Genomic DNA, 9854 nt, shown 5'->3' on the forward strand with positions numbered 1-9854 from the left:
AATATACTTTGATGAAAAGTTCTCTTTTCTGCCATCTGAATATGCTCCCAACAATGAAAAGTTATTGTTTTAGTCGAGTATGTAAAACTACTGTTCATGAGTCTAAATAATAAAGTTCACGTAGTTGCTTCCCATAAATAATTAACATGCTTTAAGATATCAATGCACCAAAATATGTTATTCTTTCCTTGTTTATTGCTTGATTAGCTTGGACAAGATAGAACATACTTGCATACGCCGTTGTTGCATCATATTCTTACCATTTTTCACCAAGTTTTGTTTGCATGAAGTAGATCTCACAATTAAATATAAACAAAAAGAAAAAAACAAAGACAGTAAATTTCCTGCTCTAATTCTTGAACAATATAATATCGAAATAGAATCGACTTTGTTTCCTTTCTTGCAAAAATAAGACCCTACAGACCAAGGCCTGTTGGACATCAGTTTCAATCAAGTACAGAAAAAGAGGTTAAATTGAAGTACAAACTCTTTAGAAAACTTATATGGAAGTACAGGAAATAAAAATTCACATGCAATTGGCATAAATAATTAGAATGGTACAGGAAAATTTGTTTTTCTTTCTTAATTCTTCTTTTACTTCCTTTCGAATCTTCAGGTAGATCCTACAACAAAAATCATGACCAAATAATTAAAGAAAGGTCTAATAAAGAAACAATCTCCAAACGATAATATAATTTTAAATATTTAAAATTGCAAATAAAAAAAAAATCTACATGTGTTGACGAACTTGATGATATGAGTGCTAAAGTAGATAGAATTTGATTCACAATCTGCTGTTTTACAAATTCGAGTTTTCTTCAACTTATCATTAAGATATTTTGTACAAAATTAGTTAATATATAATATGCAATCAATTCCTAGTTAAATTGAGACTCAGCAGAAAGTTTCCTTTGCAACCACAAATTCCTCAATTTCGTTCCATCACGAAGTCTTCCTTTGTAAGATCAATTGTTCAATACGTTCCATTACAAAAGATTTAGTAAAGTTTGAATTGATTTCAAAGTCCTAAATATTATGAGCTAATGTTCAATTTTACAATTTTATCCAACATGGCACTATTCATTAGAAATAATAATTTAGTTCTAAGGGTATAAATGTCGATCAATATTATAAGGATATTTTTGTCGTTTAACATGAAACATTCGTGCTTTTATAATAATATAATATAGATATATAGATAGATAAATATTGATATAGATATAGATAAATATAAATATAGATATAGATATAGATATAGATATGGATTAGATAGATAGATAAATTGTTTACCTCCATTGCCAACGTAGATAAAGTGAATTCTCCGTATAAGGGTTGTGGCCAAGATCGCATGAGGTAACCGTATCCCAATTATCTTTTTTTTTGTGCGTCAGGGGCGGCCCGACGAGTTTTGTGGCCTAAAGCCAAACTTTATGAGGGGCCTTAACTTATTCCTTTTTTTTTTAATTTTTATTTATTTATTTATTTATTTATTTGAAGTCCATTTTTCTAGCGTTTCTTAGATACAAAGTTATAAATAATTTTCTTATAATCAATAACTCCTAATAAGTTTTTTTTTAATTGACAAATAGCTAATCCATTTAACCTTTCTTGAGACATTGTTGTTCTTAGGTAAGATTTTATTAATTTTAATTTTGAAAATTTCTTTCCGCGGAAGCGACGGTAACAAGAGTTATTAACATTACTCCATAAGTAATATAGGCATTGGAAAAAGAATCAAATCTTTTTATTTCACCGAGTGTATCAATTAAACTGTTATTTTCTAATTGTACTATTTTTCTTAATATTTTTAATTTCAAAAATAAATCTAAATCATCAATATCGAATTGATTATTATGTTTTAAGGAACATTCAAGACTAAGGCAATATTTTTTAAAATTTCCATCATCTAGTGATCTTAATTTTTACCGCCAAATAAAAAATCAAAAATATTTTTATATGCTTCGAATTGATCAAATCTATTTTAATGTTAAACAATAGTCTTGTCTACTATGTATAAAGTAGTCAACTCCAAATGACTCTTCGAAAGATTTTGTGATTTTATTATCAACATTCTCATCAAATTATTACTTTCTATATATCATACGTTTCTTATGAAATTCGGGTTTGATATTCATTTCAAGTGCAATTTTCGTGGCAGAAATCATAGCAGTTGTAACTCCTTCTTCTCTATACTTGTTAAAGAAAGAAATCAATTTTTTCACTTCATATAACCTTTTTTAAACTTATACATAGCCTATTAAGTGTAAGAAAAAATGGGGCCTCCACAAATGTGGGGCCTAAGGGCATCTCCAACCTTTATCCCATTTTTGGTCCCGGGATTTTCCTATTTTGGTGACAACTTACTCCAACTATTCCCCAAAAGAGAATATTTTTTTTATATTCTTCTCTCTCTCCTCTATATTATATTATTATCTTTCATTTCAATTTTATTTTTTAATTTTCATTAAATAAATTTCATCTTTTATTTTTATTAATTTGTAATTTCCATTAAAATAATTCCAAATTATTTTAAATAATATAATGTGTAAGCAATGTATTTTCGATTTTCATGTATTTTCAATTTTAATGTAATTTCAATTTTTACTTTTCAATTTTAGCAACATCTAATATTTTATATTCGCACCATCTATTTTTTGAGATGATTATATATTTTCTGTACAATTATAACTTATAATAAAATTAACTTACAATTTTACATAAAAATAATAAATGCAAAATTAATTTATCATAATTATACGCCAACGTTAAGATGTAAAATTAATATTATAAAGATATTACATAAACATAATTAGATATATATAAAAAATAAATTAAAATAGTTAAATAATAAAATAATAATAAACAAGACATGAATAGTACTGGGGGATGAATAGTGTACCCCATATTTGAGGAAACATTATTCATCCCCCATTTTGGGGGCCAAAATGTGGGAGTGTTGGACCTTCATTACCCTAAAAATTGCCCGTATTATGGGAAAATGGGGTAAGGATGGAGATGACCAGCCATTCTTGTAACTATCACCTGTAATCCGTGCAGGTATTTTACTTGCTTTATGGAAGGTCGTGCCTGGTGTGTGTTAAATCAGTAAAAAAAAGAATTGGTTGAAACTTTATTATTTTATCTAAATAAAAAACTTTAGAAAAAAAAATGAAGTTTCAACTGTGTATTCCTCTGTATTTTCTCTCTAGATGCAATTTTTTTTTTAATTGTATATTTTTATTTTTTGAGTCAAATTAGAATACAAAAACGCGTTGAAACTTGAAACTCTATTATTTTTAGTTAGATAAAATCTTTTAGACCAAATAATAGAGTTCTATTCATGTTTATAAACAAATCTTGTCCGTAAAAGATGATAAAAAGTTAACGAATTTAAAAGGATAAAAATGTATTTAATTTCAAAATTGCCACGTATCACAAAAATTTCCATTATGTGAGGTCAATGGGATAGTAAATGGTAACACATATTCAAATTCAGGGGGTAATTAGAACAACATAACATTTAGTGTCAACTGAATTAAATTTTGCCAAATATAGGATGGCTTTTAGTTATTCTGCCTAAATTTATTCCTACAAATTTACAATGGTATGGAGAAAAAAAAACTAGAAAGGAGCTTTCTGTAATTAGAACAAAACTCAGTGGACTAATAGATTCAGACTCATATATATATATATATATATATATATATATATATATATATATATATATATCAGTGGGTGCGGTGTGGAAACAAATCTACAGAGAGTAAACTTCATCAGAATTAGGGTTTCAACTTGCTCTTTCTACAAAAACTAACAGCCGGAACACTCAGAGGAGAGAAGCAATGGACGGCGTAATTTCTGCGATGGACCAGCAGATGTTAGTTTCGTCTTTCCTTGAAATCACCGTTGGTCAAACCGCCGATACTGCCCGACAGTTCCTCCAGGTTCTAAAAAATATTCCTTTTTTTTTAATATCACTATGTATGATTTTTTGCTTTATGTATAGTAGCATATCCAGGATTTAAGTTCTAATTATGTGTGTGGATGTACTCTCAGTGTGTGCGTGTTTTAATTTTTTTAACTAGGTATTAGTTCGGGTTGGGATCAAACTGGGTTTGTTGTTGTTGTTGTTGTTGTTGTTGTTGTTGTTGTAGGTATTAGTTCGGGTGTTAAAGAGAGTAGTGTGCTAGCATGATTATATATTTGTATCAAACCTTTTCTCTACTATATATTTAAAGTTGGAGTTAAAGAGTATTTTTTTGGGCATTATCGTGTTGAGAAATTAAATTAATTTTTTGAGCTTTTGTGTTTGTTCTCGGGTTTTTTTATTTAAATCTTCTGATTTAAAGATCCAAGCTTTATAAAAAAGAATTTACTTATTAAAAAATAAAAGATTTGAGCTTTGCACCGAAGGGATGGCTTGATTACTTCTCAGCCACCTAAGACTTTGGGGCATGTACTAGTGGAAGGATGCATGTGGAGTAGTTGAGGTGCGTACAACCTGGTCCGGACATAACAGTTATGAATAATAGAAAATTTAGCCCCTTTGGGGCCTAGATTTTATGTCACGAATCACGATGTATGTCCAATTTTACATTCTATCTTGTTACTAGAATATGAGATGATGTCAATCTTGTGGAAGTTAAATGAATTTTGGGGTTTCTTTTTGTTTGGCAAAGCATGTTCAACTTTTAGCACAGGAAATAGATGGATGAGACTTGTACATTAGACTTTGTACTTTTGTTTGCTGTTATATTAATTGAGCCCTTCCCTTTGTTTCTTTATCAGTAAATAAAATATGTTATTAATAGAATAAAACCAAAAACCAAGATGGTGATTAGCCGGTACAAAACTGTGCATTCCCCTGTGATGAAACAATAGAAGGGGATAACCTTTGAACTAAAGATTCTATTCTTGTAGTGAGCTAATGAAATCTATCATGTTGCGAATTTCATACCCATCTGAAATTTGCACCAAAAGGCTAGCAGACACAGGAATCTGTATTTCATCCAATGTACAGTAGTAGCTTTGCCCTCAAATCATCTGGATTTCCTTTCTGTCCATAGAACGCAACACACACAGGACGGAACAGTTTTGCTGAGCTCTTTGGCCTTCTGACGCTATATCACACAAATTTATTTTCTCAAGCTTTGTCGACAACTTAGTTTGTGATCTTTTTAGTTGTTGGGGTGTGGAGAGACATTTATTTTATGTATTGGTAATACGTCGATGGGTGGGTAAGTAAGCAGGTAATGAAATTCTGGGTAGGTAGAGGGTTTTGTTGCTACTGATGACATTGACCTTTGCTTGATTTTGGCTATTTGTTGGCTCTTGTTGAATCCTGTTTCCATCAGGGGCCTATGCAGAATTGATGACTTTTCTCCACTTTGGTAATGTTTTGAGCCTAGTTTCTATAAGGTGGATTGTAAATATTTTGTGTGGCAGGTAACAAGTTGGAATCTTGAGGAAGCAATTCAGCTTTCCTACATCGGAAATGAGGGTGGGGCAGCAGCATCTGTTAATTCTTCACAATTGGGAAATGATGCACTTCTTGGTGATCGGAGCTTGAGGTATTTTTAATACCCTGTGATCTTTCTATGTTAGTTAATTCTTTTGTCTTTTTTAATTACTTTTTGTATCTTTCAATTTTTGTTTTTACCTGTTCTACTTCTCATGCTTCTTAATGTACTCTGGTTGTCTATATGTGAGCCTTTTGTGTTTGTTAGTTTCTCATTCAAGCAAATTGAATCAAAACAAAGTTATACTGTTCTTAGAGTTTTTTTCTCTCTCCATATTATTCCCATCACACCAATTCCTCACGTTTGATAGAGCAATCTTTTTCCCTCTTATTGTTTCTGGCTTTAATATTGTGCATCTCCACTCAACTTTTGGGGGTTTGAGGATATGGTTTCTTCCAGAAATCATGTCTTGACTGTACACTTCCAACACTCATCAGCCACAACTAACTTGGAGACTTTAGGGTAACCTGGTGCTTTTCAGCACAAGCTCTTTTCAAAACGAAATGTTCAAAGCTTTGTTCTTCTACATATGGATAATATGCATTTGCCCAATAGAATTTCTCAAAAGTGCAATAAGGATCAAGCTGGTTGCTGGTTCAGGTTTCTAGTTCTCTGCTTGTTATGTTGCACAAGAATAGTTCTACATTCTTGTCTTATGTGAGGCATCATAAAGTTCCCTCACATAGATATTTATCCAGGGAAAAATGTGTTTCCTCGTTATTATAGATATCTGGCACTCAGAATAATTGATGTTGCTCATAGATTAAAACCTACTGTCGTCTTCTTCTTCCTCTTCATGTCTTTCTCTTTTCATTATAATGGTTGTGATGCGATCAAATTGTACTATGAACTGCATTCATTGTTCTCTCAGTGCCAACAACTCAACTATCATACCTCTTTCACAAATGGTATGGCTCTTTCGTGAAGGCTATAAGTCGAGTGATACCAATGAGGGTCACCCTTCTGAGGAAAATTACGTAGAAGAATATGATTATATTAGTGATTAGAAGTAGTATGGTTTAGAATTTCATATTAACACTTAAGTATGGGATTAGCTTTCATATTAAGACTTAAGTATGACTTTATCTTTTCATATCTTTGCATATTAAGCAGTTTTCTCCTTATTGCGTTTTTTTGGTCAAGCCCTCGCCTTAAGTGCGCATTGTGCTTTAAGTCCCAGCAGGGTTTTAGTGCTTTTTTGCGCTTTTCGCTTTTGACAAGACTGTTTTTTGCAATTTCTGGAGCGCGGCCTAGTTGTACATGCACTTAGTTATTGAAATTTGCTGACAAAGATTACTAGCGGTTGTGTGCATTGCTAATCTATACTATTTTGCCATTTTGATTTTCTAAAGGGTGTTTTTAACCCTTCCATTTGTATCCTTGTATTGAATTGATTTCCTTGTGTTCTTTAGTTCATCGGGAGTGGGAGGTTCATCACGTGAACCTCGATTAGTTGCTCCCTCCTGCAACTTTGAGGAGGAAATGAAGTGTCCTGGAGTTCTGGAGGCAGAGAAACGTTCTACTCCTACAACAGATGCTGTTCAAGACAATCTTGCTTCTTTGTGTCATCCTCCTTTTGCCTTGATGTACCATGGGCCTTTTGAGAAGGTAGATGCACCTTATTACTGGAAAGATTTGTTGCTCAGTTTCCTGCTTCATAAATAATTTTTTTTTTGTTTCTGTGGTGGTTCTTCTCACTCTTATTACTCCTGCGGGGATTTTTTCTTGATTTATATAAAAAGGGTGGTGTGTTCTGGCAACTAGTAAGTAGAGGGGTGGGGAATTTATATTAGTTACCTTAGAAAGCTACTCATATTTTACACATTTGTATCAATGCAGAATTTGCTGGCACGTGTTGGTGAGCCAGAAGTCACCAAGTTTTCGGGTGTCGGTGCTTTCAGATCGTACATAGCTAACGCTTTTAAATGCTTGCGTCATCTACCTCCTTTTAGTTATAGCAACACGACAGCAGAGAAGATCCCTAAGCTGGCTGGAGTTGGCAAGTTCAAAGACCTAGAAAAGAATGACTGCAACTGCTCTGCTGTAGATTCTTCCTGGAATGAGAAGGGGAGATCACGATTAAATAGCAATGCTGCCCTCAATGTAAAGGAAGAACGTGTTCTATTACTTGTGGCTACTCTATTAGCTACTGTAATTTATACAGCAGTTTCTCACTTGCCCTACTTCATTGCCACGGCTAATCACATCTCTGACGGTGATAATACAGGTCGACTGCTTCAATGTATAAGAGATTCGTCCATTACTTCTCCATTCATATTATTTAATTCAACAGGTTTTGTAGCGTCATTAGCTATTGTTATGTCCATTCTGCGCAGTTTACCATTGAAACTGTGGACTCAGACGACAATATTTATGTATTTTGTCTCCTACATGAGCATGATCATGACAATGTTACCACTGGGATCCTGGCTGGTACTCTTCCTTTCCGTCCCATTACTATTATTGGCAGCTTCTGGAAAACTGTGCAACTTTGCCAGAGTAAAGACTTGCAGTTCTGCTACTTATTTAAAGGATCAGGTACTTGGAGAGATCTGAAATTTATGAATGTATAAGGATGTATATGGTTCAGTAAAGGTACTCTTGTGTAGTTTCATCTATTAAATAAAAAGGTGGATCCACATATTAACTGAAGCTGTTTTTATCGGTTTTCTTTCGACTCTTCTTAAGAATAGCAATTGTTGGAGAGTTTTTGGACTTGTCATTTGATGATTTTGTGGTTGTATTGTATGGAAACAACTTCCAGCATATTATTTGGTGTATGAAGTTACCATCTGCCCTAAAGCTTGAGCTTTTATAAGGCTTTAACAATCTCATAATGGTAATGGTCAATTGCACAATGGTCTTGGAGATTGACAATTAATGAAGATGATCAATATGAAAACATTAAATCTAACCAATTCTTATCTTAATATGGATTTTAGACCAGTTCTAATTCGCTACATCACTTGCTATATGAAGAATGGAGCTCTGAGGGAGGCGCTGAACTGGAATTTTCAATTTAAGATAATAAATAACCCAGGAAGTGGAGCAGAGTATTAACCCTCAAACAGAATGGAGCTCTGAGGGAGGCGCTGAACTGGAATTTTCAATTTAAGATATAAATAACCCAGGAAGTGGAGCAGAGTATCAACCCTCAAACTTTTTAGCAGGGAACTGGATTGATTCTACTTGACAAAGTAAGATAGTGCGTGAAGCTTCGCGTGGACAATATACCAATCTTAAAGAATACTGCTTGCCAAGCCAAATAATGTAACTGATTCAGATGTATATCAACCCAATTACATTGGTCGATGATTCAGTGTTAAAGAAGACAAAAGTCCAACATAGCACACAAAAGTGATATGTCTTAAACAAAAGAAAAGAAAGAGAAAAATCACAGCGGAAGCAGCTAACATAATATAAGTATTAGAACAGCCATAGCATGTCAAAAGATATAAGCCATTTAAGCATCACATGGGAAAAAACACTCCTACACACAGCATCTTATGGGCCACAGCATAGTAGCAAATACTTGCACAAGATTTCTTTAATATCCCAAAACAATGACCGGCTCCAAATAATGGTGCAACTATTAGGCTGAGATTACACTAAAGACTAAACTAAAGTGTCAACCATGTTGAACTTTTACCCTTCTACTACAAAGTCCACGGATCCTCTGGGCAATAAGTGACAATGTAGCGGCAATACTAATAACGTACACACTGTAGAACACCAAAACATAACCTCCTGGGAATTCCTTATTCACTCCGTCTATTCTTACGACACGGGGATTGATCTTATCTAGCGTACTGCAAAAGTTTACTAACATGGCTGTTATGACAAAAAAAAAAAGCAAAAACTGTTAAGGCAGTCCCCCACTGCCGTTTCCTAAATATCATGCAAACTGTAACCAACATGCCTATCATGGCTGATATGTAAGCAATCGTGATTGTTGTGAAGAAAAGAAACCCATCCACAATAGCACTTGGATAGGTGAACAAATCGTGCATGCTGAGATGAACAATCTTCCCTTGATCCGCAGCTAAAACTGGATAAAAATCGTGAATACTAATTGGAGCTGCATAAGACCCACCAGCAATAAGCACCACCACTGTTAAAAAGGTAGTCCATACCGTTGGCTCATTTGGTGCTCTTGCAGAATTCTCCTCGATCGTTCTGGTAGTGCTTCGGCGAACTTTATCACGAGGCTGCATTAAATAAAAAATTGAGTTTACAACTAGAGAAGTTTCTCCAACTAAAACAGAAGTTGCTTCAAGTCAACAACTAGAGAAGGAATTATGTGATTCTGTCCAGCAGCATCTATATTATTGATTG

The 9854-nt window shown here is 33.5% G+C and overlaps 1 protein-coding gene across 2 annotated transcripts; it reads left to right on the forward strand.

The window, feature by feature from the left end:
* The first annotated feature begins 3727 nt into the window (after positions 1-3727).
* Positions 3728-8171, forward strand: LOC107822267 (uncharacterized). Of its 2 annotated transcripts, none has more exons than XM_016648793.2 (4): positions 3728-3944; positions 5446-5570; positions 6932-7127; positions 7359-8171. In XM_016648793.2, exons 1-4 carry the CDS (start codon positions 3843-3845, stop codon positions 8073-8075), a joined length of 1140 nt encoding a protein of 379 aa, XP_016504279.1. In that variant the 5' UTR covers positions 3728-3842; the 3' UTR covers positions 8076-8171. The 2 variants fall into 2 exon arrangements, with proteins under 2 accessions (XP_016504279.1, XP_075089488.1); XM_075233387.1 differs by lacking the exon at positions 3728-3944 and adding an exon at positions 4539-5014.
* Positions 8172-9854: the final 1683 nt, after the last annotated feature.

Source organism: Nicotiana tabacum, chromosome 16, assembly GCF_000715075.1.
Source record: "Nicotiana tabacum cultivar K326 chromosome 16, ASM71507v2, whole genome shotgun sequence".
NCBI classification, from domain to species: domain Eukaryota; kingdom Viridiplantae; phylum Streptophyta; class Magnoliopsida; order Solanales; family Solanaceae; genus Nicotiana; species Nicotiana tabacum.

Bases quoted from the DNA above. Each gene is read 5' to 3' on its own strand.
- LOC107822267 (XM_016648793.2), top strand. From the start codon at position 3,843: ATGGACGGCGTAATTTCTGCGATGGACCAGCAGATGTTAGTTTCGTCT. The intron at 3,945-5,445 runs GTTCTAAAAAAT...TTTGTGTGGCAG, and splicing joins CTGCCCGACAGTTCCTCCAG to GTAACAAGTTGGAATCTTGA. The intron at 5,571-6,931 runs GTATTTTTAATA...TGTGTTCTTTAG, and splicing joins CTTGGTGATCGGAGCTTGAG to TTCATCGGGAGTGGGAGGTT.